At 50.2% G+C, this 19,446-nt stretch overlaps 10 protein-coding genes across 10 annotated transcripts; 3 read left to right on the top strand and 7 right to left on the bottom strand.

Moving 5' to 3' along the window:
* Positions 1–282: 282 nt before the first annotated feature.
* On the bottom strand, positions 283–2,119 carry LRP88_11273 (cytochrome P450; the record flags this gene model as incomplete). The annotated part of the gene is made up of 5 exons (XM_083247703.1): positions 283–308; positions 511–1,291; positions 1,352–1,470; positions 1,522–1,762; positions 1,844–2,119. The coding sequence occupies 5 exons, from the start codon at positions 2,117–2,119 to the stop codon at positions 283–285; spliced, it is 1,443 nt and encodes a 480-aa protein (XP_083096851.1).
* A 574-nt stretch (positions 2,120–2,693) lies between these two features.
* Positions 2,694–3,155, bottom strand: LRP88_11272 (stress responsive A/B barrel domain-containing protein; the record flags this gene model as incomplete). Its single annotated transcript, XM_083247702.1, has 3 exons — positions 2,694–2,846; positions 2,920–3,030; positions 3,090–3,155. 3 exons carry the CDS (start codon positions 3,153–3,155, stop codon positions 2,694–2,696), a joined length of 330 nt encoding a protein of 109 aa, XP_083096850.1.
* Positions 3,156–3,801: 646 nt separating this feature from the next.
* Positions 3,802–5,537, bottom strand: LRP88_11271 (cytochrome P450; the record flags this gene model as incomplete). The annotated part of the gene is made up of 6 exons (XM_083247701.1): positions 3,802–3,971; positions 4,021–4,097; positions 4,154–4,773; positions 4,826–5,199; positions 5,258–5,405; positions 5,478–5,537. 6 exons carry the CDS (start codon positions 5,535–5,537, stop codon positions 3,802–3,804), a joined length of 1,449 nt encoding a protein of 482 aa, XP_083096849.1.
* A 538-nt stretch (positions 5,538–6,075) lies between these two features.
* Positions 6,076–7,835, bottom strand: LRP88_11270 (cytochrome P450; the record flags this gene model as incomplete). The annotated part of the gene is made up of 4 exons (XM_083247700.1): positions 6,076–7,226; positions 7,277–7,310; positions 7,393–7,459; positions 7,516–7,835. The coding sequence occupies 4 exons, from the start codon at positions 7,833–7,835 to the stop codon at positions 6,076–6,078; spliced, it is 1,572 nt and encodes a 523-aa protein (XP_083096848.1).
* A 415-nt stretch (positions 7,836–8,250) lies between these two features.
* LRP88_11269 (cytochrome P450) lies at positions 8,251–10,233 on the bottom strand (the record flags this gene model as incomplete). The annotated part of the gene is made up of 5 exons (XM_083247699.1): positions 8,251–8,797; positions 8,851–9,245; positions 9,298–9,533; positions 9,584–9,997; positions 10,053–10,233. 5 exons carry the CDS (start codon positions 10,231–10,233, stop codon positions 8,251–8,253), a joined length of 1,773 nt encoding a protein of 590 aa, XP_083096847.1.
* Positions 10,234–11,435: 1,202 nt separating this feature from the next.
* On the bottom strand, positions 11,436–12,400 carry LRP88_11268 (Extradiol ring-cleavage dioxygenase, class III enzyme, subunit B; the record flags this gene model as incomplete). The annotated part of the gene is made up of 3 exons (XM_083247698.1): positions 11,436–12,149; positions 12,201–12,322; positions 12,376–12,400. The coding sequence occupies 3 exons, from the start codon at positions 12,398–12,400 to the stop codon at positions 11,436–11,438; spliced, it is 861 nt and encodes a 286-aa protein (XP_083096846.1).
* A 325-nt stretch (positions 12,401–12,725) lies between these two features.
* Positions 12,726–14,465, top strand: LRP88_11267 (uncharacterized protein; the record flags this gene model as incomplete). Its single annotated transcript, XM_083247697.1, has 5 exons — positions 12,726–12,876; positions 12,929–13,739; positions 13,799–13,915; positions 13,975–14,096; positions 14,155–14,465. The coding sequence occupies 5 exons, from the start codon at positions 12,726–12,728 to the stop codon at positions 14,463–14,465; spliced, it is 1,512 nt and encodes a 503-aa protein (XP_083096845.1).
* A 681-nt stretch (positions 14,466–15,146) lies between these two features.
* On the top strand, positions 15,147–15,710 carry LRP88_11266 (cupin domain-containing protein; the record flags this gene model as incomplete). Its single annotated transcript, XM_083247696.1, has 2 exons — positions 15,147–15,512; positions 15,564–15,710. The coding sequence occupies 2 exons, from the start codon at positions 15,147–15,149 to the stop codon at positions 15,708–15,710; spliced, it is 513 nt and encodes a 170-aa protein (XP_083096844.1).
* A 476-nt stretch (positions 15,711–16,186) lies between these two features.
* Positions 16,187–16,699, bottom strand: LRP88_11265 (nuclear transport factor 2 family protein; the record flags this gene model as incomplete). Its single annotated transcript, XM_083247695.1, has 3 exons — positions 16,187–16,223; positions 16,280–16,496; positions 16,594–16,699. 3 exons carry the CDS (start codon positions 16,697–16,699, stop codon positions 16,187–16,189), a joined length of 360 nt encoding a protein of 119 aa, XP_083096843.1.
* Positions 16,700–17,207: 508 nt separating this feature from the next.
* On the top strand, positions 17,208–18,731 carry LRP88_11264 (uncharacterized protein; the record flags this gene model as incomplete). Its single annotated transcript, XM_083247694.1, has 6 exons — positions 17,208–17,294; positions 17,345–17,515; positions 17,572–17,724; positions 17,793–17,873; positions 17,927–18,377; positions 18,427–18,731. The coding sequence occupies 6 exons, from the start codon at positions 17,208–17,210 to the stop codon at positions 18,729–18,731; spliced, it is 1,248 nt and encodes a 415-aa protein (XP_083096842.1).
* Positions 18,732–19,446: the final 715 nt, after the last annotated feature.

Genomic DNA, 19,446 nt, shown 5'->3' with positions numbered 1-19,446 from the left:
GACCAAAACTTCTAATTTACAGTTATGGCGTCCTGTGTGTAGATGACTCAAAGCGTTCGGCCAGAGGCTTCCCTCTCACGATTTGTCAAGGGTTCCTGGTGATGCCGGAACTATACTATGATGACAAATTAATACTGGGACATGATAATTAGGTGGGTTTAAGCATTAAAACTACCATGAATCAGGGGAGCTCTTGTATGTAGGTGGCGAAGGTTTGGGAGTCGTACTATAGGTAGTGAGGATGCCACATAGATGATTGACAAGGATGCTCATAGCCTCATGCTACAAGAAATTGTGGCTGACCAAAACTATCAAAGTGAAGGTAGAAATAATTCAACAATATTCCCACAATCTTCATCGCCTCACTCTGGTCAACCTAACATTAATATGCTTCTGACGAACAAACCAAGCGTTACACGTCTCCCACTCCTTCTCTGGCTCATCCAACTCGATCTATTTAGAAATTATGTTAGCTGGAACTAGCAAAAGGAAAACTTTGGAAACGAATACTTGCCTTGAAGAGATAGAGAAGAGTCGGTATGGCCTTGTAAATCTCCAGCAAACTAATGTTCTTGCCAATGCAAGTACGAGATCCCGCGCCAAACGTGAAAGTAGCACCAAGCATCTCAGACTTTCGGGCGTCGTATTGCTGCTTTGTCTCTTTTGCACCCTGGAGCCATCTCTCAGGTATAAAGGAGTCCAAGTCCTCGCCAAAGATGGGAGAGTGGTGCATGACCCAAGGGTTGATGCCGACCACAGCTCCGGCGGGGAGGAAAGGACCGTCTGGTAGCTGGAGACCACCCTCAGGTACGATTCTTTCCAAGAGCAGTCCAACTGCGGGATGAAGACGAAGAGCCTCCTTGATGACCGCGTCAAGGTACGGTAGCTCTTGACTCTCCTTCCAGGTCACCGGGATAGAGAACTTGCCTTCGTTGTGCGCGTGTTCAATCTCCTTGCACACTTTTTCGAGAATAGGAGGATTCTTCAACAGGTAGTAAAGAACTGCTCGAAGTGAGATTGCAGTTGTATCAGATCCAGCATTGACGTTACTAAGGGTGTACGAAAAGACCTGTCGATCGGTGACGACTTGGGGATGCGTCACCTTGGCCTCAAGGAAACGAGTCAGAAAATCCCGTCGAAGAGGTTTCTCAGACTTTGTATCACCGCGCCCCAGTCGTTCGTCCAGGCATTCGCGGGCAAATTTGGCAATTGCTCCAGTTGCACTACCGCCCATCATGCGTCTGATGGGATTCTTGACGATGAGATGGTCCAGCCAGGGCATCTGTCCAACCTGGAAGACTGTTAGTGGGAGGGAAAAGACATGTGGCGGAAAGAGGCCTTGTTCACATACCATGCCTGCATAATCTAGGTTTCTTTCCAGCGAGAGCATGATGTTGCTGATATCCTTTCCTTGTTCCAAAAAGCCGAGAGGTTTGCCAAAGGTGAGCTCTCCAATGACATCGAAGGCATCTAGAACGACATCTTAGCTTCCGGTCTCTTTAACTGAAGGGCCTTTCATACAGTACTGCAGCCAAGTAGCCATATCGCAGACGCGACCATCTCTAGCAAACTCATCGAGTTTACCGATCATGGTGTGGATAGTCTTGTCCACAAAGACCTCAAACTCAGTTAATGTGCTCATGGAGTAAGCCGACGAGATTGGACGCTTGATCCTGGCATGAAAGTCCTCATCCAGGGTCGTGAAAAGAGTTTGCGTGGGATTTCCATTGAAGAGCTGTTGCTGCGGCTCATAGAATTTCGTCTGGGAAATTGTCAATCAACGATTCGACGCCAAGACATGCCACATTACCTTTGTGTATCCTTTGTTGACTCCGTAGATGACCTTCAACGCGTCCAAGTTCTGGACACTGACCAGGTTAGGCCCAAGACGTACGTATTGTCCATATTTTTGGTGTAGTTTGAGATGCGTCTCCTCCGCCTTTCCTCTGGCTACATCAATGAACCTCCATAGGTTAGAGAACCTGGCGAGGAATGGTCCAGGAACTTCAGAAACGCCTCGGGTGAAGTAGTTGCGGGCAAGGTGCACCAGCACAAGAACGGCGGCTATGATGGGGAGGTGTTCCCGGATGAGACCTGTGATCTCTGTGATGATCGCCATGGTGTCGGATATCCTCAATGCTAGACTGTCCTGTTTCGTTTGAAAAGTCCAATATGTCAGGCAGGTTTCTTTTCTACAGATCAGAGCGATCTACCTTCCCCGCACGATCGAGGTCATCCCTGCGAATAGGTAGCCTCGGGTTTGATCTCTCTTACACATCCCTGGCGTGGAGCCGAGTGTCGATGCGTTTGCCTGTACCCCGCGCGATTCCGACATTCCGACGCTATAACCGGTTGAAATGCCGGTTGCTGATTATTTTTTCTCGCTATTCGGCATTGAGGCTTTAGGGTGCTGGGAAATAGTGACAGTCTGGGCCTCTTGTGACACCTCGTATGAGTAGGCGATACCTCAAACTGTCTCGACCAGGTTTCCCTCCCCATGAGGCTTCGTTGCCCCCTCTTGTTGAACCTGTTTGGTTGAGAAGTGTGAGACTGAGAGTATAGCACGGACTCAAGTACAAATAGGGATTTGGACAAGTGTATCTGAATGGCGCTATTCTATTGTCGCGTGTTTCTAATCAAGCTCTACTTGCATCCACAAACATCTCCCATGATGAGTCTCCGCCCATCTCTGCTTAATCGTTCCTGGGGAGGTCAATGATCTGAACCTTCTCTACCATAGGGCCCAGCTCATCCACGACAGCGAGGTGGACGGGGTCCTTGAGCGCGTAGTAGTCCCTGTCTTCGATTCCTGCAAATTGGATGACGAATGCATGAGTGATTCCTCCCTATTCTTACCGTGTCAGCTACGTAACTAAAAGATTACGATAAGGAAGACCCAGAAAAAGTGTTCGTTCGTACCTGAAGTCCCTCGGGGGAGTTGTCTGCGCCGCCTTGGATGGACTGGATGTACGGTTTCTTGGATTCTTGATGGAGACAACCGTCCTTCAGCGCCAGGATCTTGGATGAAACCTAGGTTCAACTTTGTAAGCCATGGAAAATCGTAGACACTCAGGATGACAACTCTGTACCTTGTCAATGGCATCATTAGTGACATCAGACTTGAACTGAAACTGAACAACACGGTTGATGCCCATCTTGTTAACTTGGCAGCTCTGAAGTTCGTTGATGTGTAAATGTTGCAAAGAGAATGCCCGATTCGCGACAAAATTTGATGGGGATGGCTTCTTTATCGTAGAAATAACATCAATGCAAAAGGGCCTAGTACTGCATTTAACGCTGAGAAAAAAAACCCGTCTTGAGACCCTGTCTGTCTTCGGAACGGTCCCGGCGGTGGTGGAGCTTCCCCGCGACAGCCGCTGACGTGGAGCCGAGCGGCTTGGCCAAGCATGACCAACTCATGGGGTCAGATTGCGGGGTGAGACTGGGTAGATCATTGCTTTTGCGGGTCTGCTGGCTTGCAACAGAATGGGTGCTCGGTTGAATGGCGACGGCTGGTCCAGGTGTGTCTGGTTGTTGGACTTGGCTAGTATGATGTACGGCGAGTAGTGGCAACCATCCTCGATCTCCTCTGTACTCTTGCTACCCATCATCTTGGATACAGTCCAAAGAGATTATATTAACATGAACAACAGGATATAGTTTCCCATCTTTTGGGATCGTGAAAAATAGCACATTTACTGTACTGACCACCAATGTGTCTCCTCCCATGTGCCTTATCTTACCGCATCTGATACGTCCCGCTACCTAATATCTTGGGCTAGCATTTGCTGATGTTAGAACTTATAGCTTGATGAGGCATTTGTGCGCCTTCGGAGCAATCAACGTGTAATTCTCCAGATCCATCTCATCTTCTGTCAGAGATGGATGCACAGCCGCGCCTCGAAATTTCTGAAAGAAGGCGGCTGTCGTCAATCGGAGCTCCATGTATGCAAGATGGATGCCAACACAAACTGCGGTTATCAGTAAACGGCCCCTTAACCTTGAAAAACGTCCGCTTACTTCGAGGCCCTCCACCAAAAGGAATGAAAGACCCTTGCATCTCGGGCGTAGCGTTCAGCCAGCGGTCGGGATCGAATCTTGAGATTATGTCAACCAATAGGTTTGTTGGAGGAAAATACGAGAGTCAGCTTACATATTATGGTTGGGAAATATCCCAGGAAGGCGGTGCAGCGAGTATGCTTGCGTAAGAACTGTCGCCGTGTCTGGGATCAAGTAGCCTGCAACCTCCCAACCACCACGTGGAACATCTCTCGAGTGTGAACCAGAAGCAGCACCGTACATCCTAAGGGACTCCTGAACGACAGCGTTCAGGTAAGCCAGCTTAGAAACGTCAGAGTCTTTATACTTTGGAGGTAGTGTTTCCACCTCTGCCTCGAGCCTGTTCCGAATCGCTGGATCCCTGAGGACCGACCATACCAAGTAAGTCAATGTGTTTGACGTCGTGTCGGTTCCAGTGACCATGAGCTCCGCAGCCTCTTCCTCCATTTCCACATCGGTCAAGGCGTTCTCCTTGTCCTTTGGGTTCATGATCTTGTCAAAGAAGAACGGCGTGTTCAGCGTTCCGGCCTGTTGGGCGAGTTGTAGGCGTCGAATGGACTCTCTCCCGTAGCTCATAATGCGTTGAAACCTGGCAGTGACCTGTCGGATCTTCGGGAGCGGAAGCAAGAAGAGCATGTCAAAAGATGGGGCGAGCTCGATCCGCTTGTGAACTGTGGGCATGGCAGCTTGGAGATCTTCCACGTACTGACTTCTCTGTCGAGGATGTATTAGTTGGACCGGCCATGCGTGGAATAATGACACTCACTCTTCCTTGCTCCAGCATTCTGAAAGAGCTGCCAAAGGTCAGGTCACCGATAATATCTGTAGCCATAAAGCTGAACCATTTATGGACATCGGTGTACCCCAGCTTTCTGTTCTCAGCTTCCATCTGATCCATGGCCAAGTCAACTTTGGCCTGGATAAGCGGTTCAAAAGCCGGCAAGGATGAGTTGCTTAGAGGATGGGCCAGGAGCCGGCGCCGTCGCGAATGCTTCTCACGGTCTCTCATACCAAGCATTCCCGGGCCTGTCATGTCGTACCAGGCAGACTTGTCGAAGCCACCGGATACTTTTTGTATGATCCGGACTGCATCGGGGTTATTGATGCCGACTTCATTAGGACTCACCCGAACCACCGCGCCTAGATAATACATATTTAGTCCCATGCATCAAGATGCACCTTCGAATTATCAACGAACCGTAACGTGAGAAAAGTGAGTCCAAATACTGTATACGGCGACCCGACAAGGTGTGGTATTTGAGCACTAGGTTTGTCCATCGTGCAACAACCGGACCCGGGACATTAGATAACGGCCCAAGAAGAGCAATCTTTGCCTTGGAAATCATCTTGAAGATTTTAGCAAAGTAATACGCGAGAAGGGGGAGGAAAGCCCAAGGCCTCTGCAAACTTGGACATACATAGAAAGCAGACAGAGCTATGCCTATAGCAATGCCATAGCTGAGGAAGAACTGGAACATCGCCATTGGGACCTGGCTTGCCGAGTTCTCTTGGCTCCCAATGCTTATTTGTATGCTATCAAGTGCCAAACTAAAAGTACTAACGCCGAAAATGCTCTCGAGTTGGGAAAAGTGTTCGCTGCGGGCTTAATAGAAGATCTCAAGAAGCCGTCTCCACACCGGACATCGGCAAAGCCGGCCCCACAGTTTCGGGTCGGCGCCGGATTGATTACCCTACACCCTTCTGAGAATGCTGGGGAACAACATCTTTTAGACAAAAAATGGTGGTGAATGATGGTAAAGGTTCCAGAGGTCTTACGATGCATATCCCTGAAATGTGGAATTTTCATTATTATTATTATAGATCGTAAACACCCGAGAGCACAAGAACTGCTCCCATAATCCACGTTGTCTGTCTTTGTTTTGAACTGAGAGACTCTCTCTTAGGGATTTTCGTCATCCACTCACGGTCCTCTGATGACAGCTCAAGTAAGTTTTCTTCGCCTAGCTATCTACTCACGGGAAATGAACTTCGGGCACATGAACAAGGCCTCGATACTTAGATATCCAATGGGTGAAACCTCAAGACCAACTGCTCACCGACCGGCCTCGCCGTATAAGCGTCCTCTTGCTCAATTCCGTCGTCATTAACAACAGTTGTCCGGAAATTGGCGTAAATAGCAGCAAGAATGACTTTCATCTCATTGAGAGCAAAGTTGGAGCCAACGCACATACGTCCTCCACTTCCGAAAGCCCAGAATTGCCGATGCATCTCACGGTGACTCGTCTCCGTATCCATGCCATCTTGAGGCAACCATCGCTCCGGCTTCCATGATTCGGGCTGCGGGAAAACTTTTGGATCGCGGTGAAGGCTGTAAGCCATTGATGCGATTCTTACACCCCCGGGGATGTGATAGCCCGCTATGTTGCAACCGTCCTTGGGCGTGTCGCGTGGTTGGGGTCCAGGAATAGGCGCGTGCAGGCGAAGAGTTTCCATGACGATTGCGTTCAAAAGTGGCAGAGCATCCAGAGCCTTTAGATCCGGTAGGCTTGGGCCGGATGTTGAACTACCGGAATCGTTGACCTCGGCTGTAGATGGCCGACCAAGTCTGAGTGAGGGCCCGATGGGGATGATCTCGGAACGAAGTTGCTCTTGTAGATCTGGAGATCTTGAAAGATGCCATGTTGCATATGTGAGAACCATCCCCGTAGTCTCATGACCTGCCAGCGAGTGATCCATAAGTTCAGAGGCTACAGCAAGCTCACGCTCGCAAATGCTCGTCTTGTACAGGATGCTTTTCTCTCCGTTAGTTCGCAACTCGCGGTCAATACCATATTGCAGGGCATTGAAAACAACAGGCTCTTCACATGGTTCTGTGCTGGACTTTGCTTGATGTGATCGGCCTTGCGTAGTATCTTTCTCTGCATTCTTGGTGACTCCTTGGCAGAGATTCAAGTTCCATTGCGAGAGCTTGGCATTTGACTCGTCAACCCATTTCGGATACAATCTGAGCCAGGGGAGCCAACGCGCACAAGCAGCGGTCAAATTGGGTACCTCTTGCGTCCAGAATGGATAGTTGGCGCGAGCAAGATACATCTCTTGCCAAGACTGACGGTATTGTTCGTCTTGAATGAAGTCTGTGCCATTGGACAAGCCAAAGAGATATGCAGTGATGACATCCATGGCAAGAGCGAGGAAAAGACCAAAGACTTCGACATCGGCAGGAGCTGCAGTTGCGACGTTCTCTGAGCTACTGGACGCCAACTTGTCTTTGGATGAATGTCCCGAGAGCGCTGGTAGGAGCCGTTGAAAGACAATGTGAGTCATCTGAGCCTTGCTCGCTTGCGACGACTGAAGGTATGACTTGGAATAGACGTTTGCAACCATGCGTTTCCGGGCCGAGTGGTGCTTGGACGAGCCAGTGGAAAACATATTGGGGACGCTAGGAGCCAAGTCAGATTGTCTGTTAGGAACAGAAGTCCTGATGGTGCTACTTACCCGTAATTGGAAAAGACGCTGTACCAAAAGCCCTTTTCGAAGCCTCCTTGATATATGACTCTCATACCCTCGACACCGTCAACACTTACTTCCGCAGGCCCGATTCTGACAACGGGGCCGAGTTTGATATGTGCCTCGTGCAAGGACCTATTCTCCCGCCTGTATAACCGAGCTGCCAGAATCCAGGTGGAGCTAAAATGACATGTCCAATGTGCTGCTGGCAGCTTTCGTAGGGGGGAGATAAAGGCTGGGTGCAGGACATGATGATAGAGTAGCAACAAGGCCAGGGCCCCAATTGCCGTGGGAATGACGAGGCCCATACTGAAAGTGTCACTTGAGAGTAGAACCTAACAGTTGACAAAGCTGAGAGAGGATCTGAAAGCTGCAAGATCTCAAGACATCTGGCGGGGTTAAATGCGCCCTCTTCGGACGTCACGATGAGGGGTTGACGTGGGGCTTGACATTTTGACATGGTGACAGGGCGTAAAGAGGCGTCGAGGCGCCACTATCAGTTATCTGCGGGCTTGGCTCTGCAGGAACATGACAATGACAAGCATTGTGCCGCATAGGATGGATTGACCGTGCAGTATCCAAGATTATGCAGAGTCCTAGAGGGTGAAATACTGCCCGAGACAACTCAATTCTAAGACATAGAATTCTATGATGCTTCTAATGTGAATAAGAATCTCTTGAAAGAAGATGAATTGCTGCGGTGGTCTGCTCCGTACCGTCTGTCTATTTACTGCCGTTGATAACCGGGAGGGTCAGCCAACTCGCTTCCCCACCGACATGCACAGTATTCAGCCCATCAAAGACCTTGGGGCTTCTATCATCCTCGTGATCGTGAGAGAAATTGCCCACACCCTGAGTATCATGGCCTGCAATCTCCAATACCAGAGTCTCCTCGGGTTCCAAGACAACGTTTGTCGGCCAAACCTCGACATCGACTTCGTACCTTTGATTTTCCTCCACAGGTTGAACCTCGCTTTCATAGTAATTGCGATAGGGCAGGAAACTCCTGTGGAACTCATTTTCTGTATCCACTTTGCGGAGAGAAACGCGGAGCCATCCTTTGACGATGGGGACGGGGTCTCCCATTGTGCCTGTGTAAAATACTTCCTTGCCTTCCTTGTTCAGCTTGCGAAGGGTGACGAAAAGGTCGATGTCAGATGGTGGAGGTGAGGCTGGTGACTTGCGCGATGCCGACACAGCCAAGTGGGCGACAATGTGGCCGGTAATCTCCAGACTGGACTGGGTGGTGTACTTGAACGTGATAGGTTCGCTGTGAGGGTGACCATTAGCTGTAGATCTTTAGAATCGTCTGTGTGGACTCACCCCTTCAGTGCATCATATTGGATGGATCCAGACTTGGCTGATGGCGACTTGCTGAGCGTATTATCTGGCGTCAAGAAGAACTTGGTATACTCAGTTCCAGGCAAGGGCCAGTCTGCTTCGTCTCTGCTGGGGAAACTCCTCTCACGCTCTGGGTCATCGACACCAGCCTCTCCCTTACGTAGGCACAGGCGAACTCTCGGCTGTTTTCCTGTCTTCCAACCGTCGACATCGTTGTTCTTGAGGAATGAATTAAAGAAGGAAAGTTGAAGTTCGGCCGACTCGGGATAGTAGAAAGGGAGATCGTGTCTCCCGACGATGAAGTGGAGGAACTTGTACTTGGAGCTGGCGCGCATCCAGCCGAGAACGTTTCCTCGTAGATGCAGAAGAATTCCACCCTTGACACAAATATTAGATGTAATCCTACCAAGTATGGAAAGGGGAGCTTACCCAGTTGGCCACACTGAGGAGGGGGGTTTCGATCGCCTCCATGTCAAAGTCCCTCGTGCGATAGTATTCCTCGTCGCGGAACTTGTGAACTGCCGTGTCTATCGTTTGATCTCTGCGGTTCTTGAGGAGTGTTTCCTCGTCGAAGTCACCTTCCAGAGTATCCTGGCCCCATTTTCGGGCTGCACGACCAGGCTTGCCATATTGGTTTGGGCTAACACCGTTGTTCCACCAGAACTCTGCAAGAGTGTTAGTCAAGCGCAGTTGTGATGTAACTAAATGAACTCACTGATAAATCTATCGGACAAAATGCCACCATGCCGGACTCTGTCACGATAGTAATCACTCATGCCCTCCCAAGGAATAATGGCAGCGAGCCCCTTTGGCTTTCGAGCAGCAACTCGCCACTGAGTTCCAGCATAGTAACTGATACCCAGAAGTCCGACCTTGCCAGAAGACCACTCTTGCTCAGCGCTCCACTCCACAACATCGAAGAATGCTTCGCTGGTACCGCGAGACATGGTATCGAGAAGACCTGGACTTTGGCCTGCGCCTCTCTCGTCGGTTCTCACGACGATATAGCCCTTGCTCGTCCAAAAGGCCGGGTCAGGTGTTTCCCAAGCTGAGTGGGCAGACTTCATCTCAGGGTTGACCTGTTCCCAGCTCTTCTTGTAGAAGGAACCATATGGAACATCTTTGCCATCTGTTTTTGTCAGTCAACTAGGTAGTCATAAGTCTAATCCGCGACTCTCACTTACAGGGACCGTAAGTGGCAATGACGGGATAAGTCTTTGATCCGTAAGGAGCGGCATCCTTAGGTAAAAAGACATTGGCTCTAAGAGTGCCCTTTTCATATGTCTTGAGAGGAATGTCCACATTCTTCATAAAGACATAGGGAAAGTTGCTTTTGTCGATCTCTAGGAACTTGTTTTCAGCCATGTTGTCGAGTAAAGTTTAGTGATGTCGATGACGTAAATATCGAAAGATGAATTGATAGATCGTATCAAATTAATCGCTTTAATATGCTATACTTATGCTGTAGCAACTATGTTTCGCGGAATTGCCGGTATCGCCAGTTTGAGGCTTGCGTGGGCAGTTCGGCTCGGGACCACACTCGGCCGAGGCATTCGTTGATGATGTAAACAAAGGTGCTTCAATACCCAAGCACGCCATTTTTGCTCATCGCGAAGAACGGAAAGCCCAAATACTGTTCCGATTCTCTTGAATTTCTTTCGTTAAACGTGATTCACTTACTAGCACCTAGCTACCAGCAGCGACATGGCGACCGAGACAGCGACGACTGCCAGCGAGGCGAGACAGCTTCGGCTTGACGCGGCCACTAGCAGACTACTCGAAGACTACGAGATCCACCATTCCTCATCACCTACAGACCGTCAGAGAGATGGGGAACCTGGGACAGTGATTGTCGCTGGCAACATTCGACGCGAAGCTCAACCAAGCGACTTTGATTCCACCTTAGCCCCCCATCCTCCAGTCCCGTACCCAGTCTCCAACCCCGAATGGTGGCCAGGAAACTTTAGAAACATTCCCGAGTACCGACCGGTGAATCGAAATCTTGACTGGGATGAGCGGCGGCAGTCACCCTTGTTCACAGTCGTTGGTGGGGTCATGGTCTGGGGATGTTGCTTCATGGCGGTACGTGAAAATGGAACCGAGTGACGATAGTGGCTAACAACGGTGTAGAACTGGGCCCAACTTTGGAGGAGCACTGCTGGACGAGTCACGAGTATTGGTCTCTCAAAGGTTGGAGGCGAGTGGTAGAGCTGAACCAATGGGGGCTTGGGCATTCTGGGATGAGCACCTTCTACTGTAGACATCAATAAGCACCCTTGAAAGGAGAATTGAACTTTGTGCACGGAGACATCATTGATTGCCCCTTTAATGAGCGCTCTTAATATTAGTTGCTTCCACATCTAATATGGCCGTGTCGCGGCGTTAATGGCAGAGCGGAGGAAGAAGCGCGCGTTATGGTTCGGAAGATCGCATCGAGGAAGAGCAAATCACGAAGCGTCGCCATTGGATTGAACAGAAGATTAAGAGTTCTCTCTTAGAAGCTATGAATTGAGCTTTGTATTAGATCTACACAATGCCTCCTGGCTTAAATACACACTCGCTCTAACCTAATCCCATGGCCCAAGCTGATACTGGCTATTGCACATATTGACCAACTCCCAACACTCTCCCATAAACGTATTCGGACCAACGTCATCCTCAGTACCCGCGGCACCGGCAGCAAACATGGTGGCCATGAAGTGATCATCAGTTCCATGGGCCTCCTTGTACCGCGGGTGCTTCATCAGCCGGGTGACGGCTCGTCGCAACGCGGGGCCAGTGTTCTGCGTGACAGCATCCTCAACAGCTTGCCGGAACTCCAATGCAAAGTCACCTGGGGGAACAGGTTGGGCAAAATTGTCCTTGAAGCGAATCATCCACTGCCAGTGATTGCGGTACAAATTGTGCACCGAACCTCCGCTACCGATGATGAGGGTATCTTCAAACCGCAACGGCCGTAGCGCAGCTCCAATTTTCAGATGCATATGGGGGTCGTATCGCGCGTTCATGGAGACAATTGTGGTGGGCAGCGGAACGCAGTTTGGGAACATGCGGATAACGATGAGAAATGTATCGTGGATCCAGTCGAATTTGCGGTTGGCTCTGGCGTTGATGCCGGCTGCTTGGAGCATATCGATGACTCGCTGGCCGCCCTCGAGGTCCGGAACCATCTTGTAGGGCATGTATCGTGCCTCTGTGACGCTGCCGACGGGGTCTTTTTGTGCGTTGGGGTTCATGCTGACTTCGACCGTGTCATAGGGGGCATCCCAGTGAGCGCCCTGCTAGCGTTAGTGGACAACCTGATCAAGAGCAGTTATCCTCACCATCATGACAATTCTCTTGATGCCACGGCGTAGACACTCATTTCCTACCCCCTCCCAGATCTTGGCCGGCTCCGACTCTTCGCCCAGCATCATTGTAGAGCCATGGGCGAAGAGAAACACCGGAGTTGGCGCTGTAATCGCGTGGTTAGCTACAGCTTCCCTGGCAAGTGTCTCGGTCGCTCACCTTTCGTCGTTGGTAGACTTCCCATGCTGATAGCCCTCACTCAACCTTCAATGGGTAAAGATGATACAAAAATCTCGCCATAGCCCATGGAAAGGAAATGATTTTATTCTTCATGAAGCTCCGTCGCATCCGTCAACTTTGAAGCCAATGCCTGCGAGATTGAGATGTTCAATGCCACATGTCGGTCCCGCTGTGGAGCCGAGCCGAAGGACGCTCTCTTCGCCGTCGCGGAAGTTCCGGGCGTGTTTTGATCAAAACACGCGTCGAGAATCATATCAAAAGGCATATGGATAGCTTCTTCGTCATGGAGCCCCGTCACTCATCATATTTTTGCGTGATACCGGGTTAAAATGGCTTCAGTATCGGACTTGTATCGCACCGTCAGCGCAGCTTGGACTGAAGGTCGACTCGAGAATGTCCTGCAGCGACAAAAAGAGCTTGCTTCTTTGCACAGCATAGTCAAAAAGTCGTCAGCTAGCTTGATCAGAGCCCTTACACACGGTATGCGATAGTCAATCACATTGTTATGGCGGGCATGGCTAACGATCGCCAGATCTGCAAACCACCGACAAGAGCGCGGCCGAGGAGCTTCAATTGACGCTCGGCACCGTCAAAACCCTCTACGATAGCCTCGACTTCCCAAAGTCCATATCCCAGGAGGTCTTGATCAAGAGAGGCGCCAGCGCAACTGACAACTTGGTCGCATTGGGACCGACTCTGATTGACCCATCTCCCTACTCCCCTGTTGCCAGCACACTGGCTCCACTGGCCGCAGCTGTCGCCGCTGGAAGCGCAGTGGTCGTTCTGGCCAACAAGTCTGCTCCTGCAGTCACTGTCGAGCTACAGAGGCTCATCAAAGAGAGCTTGGATATCGAAGCCATCGCCGTCACGGATGATGACTCGGCTGACACGCGACATCAGCTCGGCACCAAGTTTTTCGGGGTTGCTGTTCTGCAAAACTTGTCAGAGAGGGCCAACATGCTGAAGCAGCTCTACCAAAAGAATCCGCTCGTCAAGGTTCTGTCGCCACCCTCTGGAATCCCCGCCGCGTTTGTCGATCGCAGCGTTCAGGATTTGGAGGCTGTCTCAACTCATCTCTACCACGCTGCCATCGACAGTCCCCGCCACAACCCGCTGAGAGTCCCAAGGCTATGCTTTGTCGACGAAACACTCATCGCCGATCTTGAAGGATTGATAAACCGTGCAGGCCCAAAGGCAAATGAGTCGTTGACCTTGACCACTGGGCAGGATAACACTCAGGCTTTGAGCAAGGCATTGAAGTCCAAATTTCCCTCTGTTGCTAAGCGGACGGCTACAAAGCCTTCTGGCCAACTTCCTGCCGTTATCGCATTGAGCAGCTCTGAGTGAGTTGAGTCCCAGATTCTCCCCATCTGATATGTCTAACATTTTCGTGTTTTGTTAGCCCATTGACAGTTGAGACTATCTCCCCTGTGGCGGACTTGTTGACTGAGAGCCACAATGGTCTTTTACTGGTCCCAACTCGGAGTTTGGACCACGGCATTGATATACTGAGCAAGCTGTAAGTCTACAATGATGATATTATTTCTTGATCAGCTGGTTCTCACACGACGGTAACAGAAATGACAACGCTCCCTCTCAGGCGACATACATCTTTGGTGCAGCCAAGTCATCCTTCTACGTTGCAGTCTTCAGCAAGACTCTCCAAGTCTTCATCAACACCATTCCCCAATGGTCACTTGGTAAGAACCATCTGCCGACGCTACAACCGAAGCGTCGCTAACCGCTGTTCCACTCTAGTCGCCGTTGCGCCGTCCGCCTCATCAGTTTCTGACAGCCTGTCGCTGTATTCCAGGGAGGACTTTTCCGTGAACAAGCTCATTGTTCAAGAGCCACTCCGGCCTGTGCGAGAGCTTGCTACCCGCGCCAAAGCTCTCTGGCCCTTCATGACTCAGACTCTGCGGCTCGGCAAGATCAAGCAACCCAAGGGCGGAAGACTGAGCTACTTTGAGCGTGGTCTTATTGTTGGGCTGGCCTTGACGTTGGTCGCCATTTCAGGAACTTCGGTGGGCATTCATCGTGCGAGTCAGCATTTCTTTAAGCGTGTGTGATTTTCCTGGTTCTATAGCCCTTACCTTACACTGAAGATATTATGAGAAGTGTTTTCTTAGAATATTGTGTGATTTACATATCAAATCTCAACCAAGAGTTATACAGTCACCTTCAACAGATTTCGGGTTCCATTCTGTCTAAGCTTGGAGATGAATTCTACAAGTTGAGCGACCCTCATCTTTAATCACCTTGGTGTCTCATGAAAGATGGATGCTGTTGACCAAGAATTCGGGATGTGTCCCGATATTAAGGCATCACAGGCACCCTTCTAGGAATTAGCAATCCTTTTTAAGCCCTCAAAATGAACCTTCGGGGCAATAATGAGCAGCATCGAAGATGAAGAAATGAGGATTGAGCAGCATCCGTGACGAAGGGCGTCTCTTCGCGTCGGCCCCAACTTTTTGACGGAATATCCAGAGCAATATCCCAATTCCGAACTCTGAAATGAATAGTCTAGGCACAATATATGAAGACTTTCCGTGCCGAGTAGGTGTCTTCCTGTGTGGAGCCGTGTGGACAAGCCGGATGCTGTGGTCTGGGACGGTTATCACACTCCACACCATAGAAACACTTCATTTGGTCGTGTATTGACTAGACATAAATCTAAAGAGTATTTAATAGTCTCAAGAGCCAGAGGAACCAACAAACATATACCACAGTAATAGAAAACATCTGACAACATGGGTCTCGGTGCCAAAACTCCTCTTCGACGTGTAGTCACCTACTACAAAGGTGCTACCTCGGCACTGCTCTCCGACTCCGAGCTCCAGCCCGTTTCGGCCTTTGCTAGTGACGCAGTGACTCTCTGGCAGAATTCGAAGTATCCTGCTGAGCTCGTCGACAAAGACCCAGTGGGCTCCACCCCAGTCATCTACACTCCTGGCTCTCTCATCCGGGTTGTGGATTTCCCAGCAAACTCCAAGGGACATAACCATAGAACCGCATCGCTCGACTACGGTATCGTGTTTGAGGGAGAACTGGAGTTGGTTCTGGAAGATGGTTCACGCACCATCGTGCGAGCAGGGGATTTGGTCGTCCAACAAGCTGTGAGTGGTTGCACCTCTTGATGTTGCAGATGAACTAACTTCGCGCATTAGACTATGCACCAATGGAATAATCTGACTGATAGGCCGGCTAGGGTTATCTTTGTTCTTCTGGCGTCTGAAAGGACTGTCAACGGCGTGGACGTGGGTGAAGTTGGTGTCCCCGAGAAATATCTTCCTCAGCATCAGAGGAGGAACTAGATAGGAATAAGATTAGACGATCTACATATCAATTATTGAAGATTAGATCATTCATGCCATACTGAAAGTGCAACAATCTCACCATAACTAGAATGAGGGCTCACATTAATAGAGCCATACGGCTGCCAAGCATCCAACCTTGCTCGAGGTAGAAGCTCGTTGTTCAGATAACTCATGGCTAGACTTGGGCCAGAATTCCCAGGGGGTTAGAGAGTCTGAAGACCATTGAAACACTGCGGGCATTAGACACACCAATGTGCCATCTTGGACATTTCTTTGCCGCTTATCCATCAAGGAAAAATGCCCAGGTCACAGGGAACGCAAAGCGACATTGTATCGGAGAAAGGGACTCGATTCTATGTGCTTCCTCTCAAGTCTATAATCCATCACCCACGTCGCAGGCCAACCTTGCCTTAACCAAGCATCGCAAGGAAGCTAGCTCACAAATCCTCATTGCCATGGCCCACATGCATCATCTATGAGTTCTTTTCGATAACACGGGTCACAAGGTCGCTGAAAGATCAGGTCAGTCTCCAAGAAGGATGATATCGAGAAAAACGACTACTCACGTATCCATGTAAGCTCGAACAGTCGCAATCTTGCCATTATCGTTGAAACCAAGGACCCAAGTGTACTCATTGGGAAACGGGTCTCCGCTCTTAGTTGTCGTATCCACGGCCTTGAGCTCAACAGCTGCTTGATTGCCGTCAACAATAATGTTTTGAACAACCAAGTGCAATGGCCCAGCCCATGTAGAAGACAGAGGCCTTGTGCCTTGCTGAAACTCTGCAACAGATTTGTAATGTCCAGAGATCTTGCAGTGAGCGCCTGATATTTTCGTTGTTAGGCGACGTGAGAGGACGCGGGGTTGGGACCAACTCACCCTTGACCGTCCAGTCCACATCGGGCTCAACATGAGGCCAGAAAGAAGCCATGTCACCCCGAGCGATGGGCTCAAAGATGGCACGAATGTGGTCGGCAGTAACCATATTGGATATTTCGAGAGTGTCGACGGAACCGAGGTGAAAGGTTGAGCTAACAATGAGTTGCTTAGATGGACTTGTCGAGCGGGGAAGAGGTTGGGACAGTTGAAGTAGCCTGGGCATTTAACAGAAAGCTGACAACAGACACAGCCAACTATCTCGGGCCATAGTTCCGAGCCCGCTCACGTTTCCCCAAACATTTCAGCTTATTGGCCGTGTGGAGAAGCCGGGGAAGCTCAACCACCCGGTGGAGCCGAAGAACTGCTGTGGGAGTGAGCGCCTCGGCAGCATGTCACCGAGCGGTTGTGGCGTCTCAAGCCACTCCGTAGAGCAAGCCACGGTTGACGGGTTGGTGACTGAAGGATGGTATTGAAAGATGCTGAACGGAACGGGTAGAGGTCACAAGGCCTGCTCGATGTTCATATATCGTTAGCTCCCTTCGCCGTCGGCACGCGAGAATAACCTCTTTCAAGTATCCTTGCAGGTTTTACCTTGACTTCTCAAGCCATCCCACATGCCTCTCAAAATCATCATTGTCGGCGCCGGTCTGGGAGGCCTAGGTGCTGCCATCGCCCTTACTCGCGCCGGCCATAAAGTCGAGGTTGGTCGAAAGATTATCAGTTAAGGATGAGCAAGAACTGACTTGCCAAGGTGTTTGAACAATCCAGGTTCCTCAACGAGATTGGCGCCGCGATTCACATCCCTCCAAACGCCACGAGGGTGTTGAAGTCGTGGGATTGTGACTTTGATGATCTACAAGCCGTCTTCTGCAATGCCATCAAAGTATACGACAAGACAGGCAAACTGATTTTTGTGCCAGTGGTACGTCTTGACACAAGGAGGACGGTCAGGCGCCTGCGCTAACAGACTACTCTCAGGCAACAGACATCGTTCAGAAGAAGGTCAACACTAAGGATGAATGGCTCCTCACCCACCGCGTCGACTTGCACAATACTCTACGAAAACTGGCTACACATGAGACGTATGGAGATAATCTCAAGATTCATCTCTCGAGCCGTGTCATGTCTGCTGTGAGTCTTGCTTTGCTTCACCGACTCCACCCCTGTTGTGACCCTACTTCTAACACTCTTGTGCCAAGGATGCGGAAGCCGGAGAGATCGTCCTCGAGGATGGAACCAGACATAAGGCTGATCTTCTCGTTGGAGCCGATGGCGTTCACGTAAGTATTGGCCCATGATATTCGAGCTCTATACGCCACTAATCTCTCTGAAGTCCAAGATCGTCACAGCCGTGACGCAAGAGAAGACGGTGCGAAAGAGCACAATGCAAAACACTTTCCGATTCCTCGTCCCCATCGAAAAGATCAACTCGAACCCTCTTACCGGGCCCTTCTTTGCCAAACTCGGCCTCGATTGCCAACACGTTTTTACTACCTACGATCGTCGACTCGTTGTATACCCATGTCGCTATGGCAAGCTGCTTAACATTGTCGCCATGCACCCGTCAGAGAATGCTGGACTCGAATCAGACTCTTCATGGCTTGCGGGTGGCAAGTTGGTAGATCTCCTCAAGACATATGCCGAGTTCTCGCCCGAGATTGTGGAGATGTGCAGCCTGGCGGAGGACTTGAAGCTCTGGAGCTTGGCCACGAGAGATCCCCCAAAGAAGTTCTACCGCGGAAAGACTGTTCTGATCGGCGACGCTGCTCATCCCATGCTTCCTCGTAAGTGGTATATCCTTGAATTGTGTAACACGTCTCCTGACAAAAGCAGACCAAGGACAGGGAGGCGCGCAGTCCCTGGAAGACGGAGCTGCCCTAGGAGCCCTCTTCCCGGCAAACACGACAGTCGACCAAATCCCGCAAAGGCTGGAGCTCTACAACAAGGTTCGGTATGGAAGAGCCGTCACTGTTATGCTCATGTCGAGGATCAACGATGAAAGGCGGGGTGAGATGATGGACGAATTGCGATCATACGTGCCTGATGCCGTTCTTCCGACAGACATGTTTGAGTACACTTGGAGCTCTCATGTTGCCAAGGATGCTCAAGAGGCGCTACGAGCAGCAGGCAAGAATTGACTGCAGGATCGTGAGATGGGCGGAGAAGGGTTTATCGACCGGACTCCAAAGTGTCGATTGTAGCATGAGCATATGTCAATCTTGACTATTTCTTTAGCAAGATATATTCAAGATAGAGTACTTTTTTTTGCATTGGAATTTATCCCACTAAATGACCTTGCGAGTTAATTCATTCCTCTGTATCATCAAATAGATCATGCGGCCCCCGATCAGATCAGATCAGTAGTCCATCCGGAGACATTGGCTCCTTGCACGTCTCACAGATGAGAAACATATAGCATTGGACGCAGTGCAAACCCGGGGGCGTTAACTCAAGCTTATGCTCAGATAATCGATCTGAGTGAGCTCTATGGATGGCTCCAGAAAACTTCAGTTAATCCATCGACGAAATCCAGCGTTCAAAAGCACCTCGACGTGTCGAGGAAACCCCAAGCCAACATCGTCATCCTTCCCACACTACGAGTCCATCGGAAATGTGGTAGTTGCTCTTCCGGCTCCTCGGGTCATCGGTACCCCACCGGATATTAGGCAAGGAGAGACCATCCTGTGGAGGTGGTAACTCTAGCCAAGTGTGTGGGTGGGGGAATTTTCGTGAGTTTGTAAGCTGCTTGATGGGTTGCTATCATCATGCTTCCTATACCTCATAGTTGATGCTGAGTATAATTGCTGCCTGGATCAAATCATCGTATGTCACTTGTTGAGCTGTAGTGCAGCC

Source organism: Fusarium phalaenopsidis, assembly GCF_050370095.1.
Source record: "Fusarium phalaenopsidis strain FUZ10S chromosome Unknown contig_32306, whole genome shotgun sequence".
Lineage (NCBI taxonomy): Eukaryota > Fungi > Ascomycota > Sordariomycetes > Hypocreales > Nectriaceae > Fusarium > Fusarium phalaenopsidis.
The sequence above is the reverse complement of the archived record's forward strand: the minus strand, read 5'-3'. Positions and strand labels throughout refer to the sequence as shown.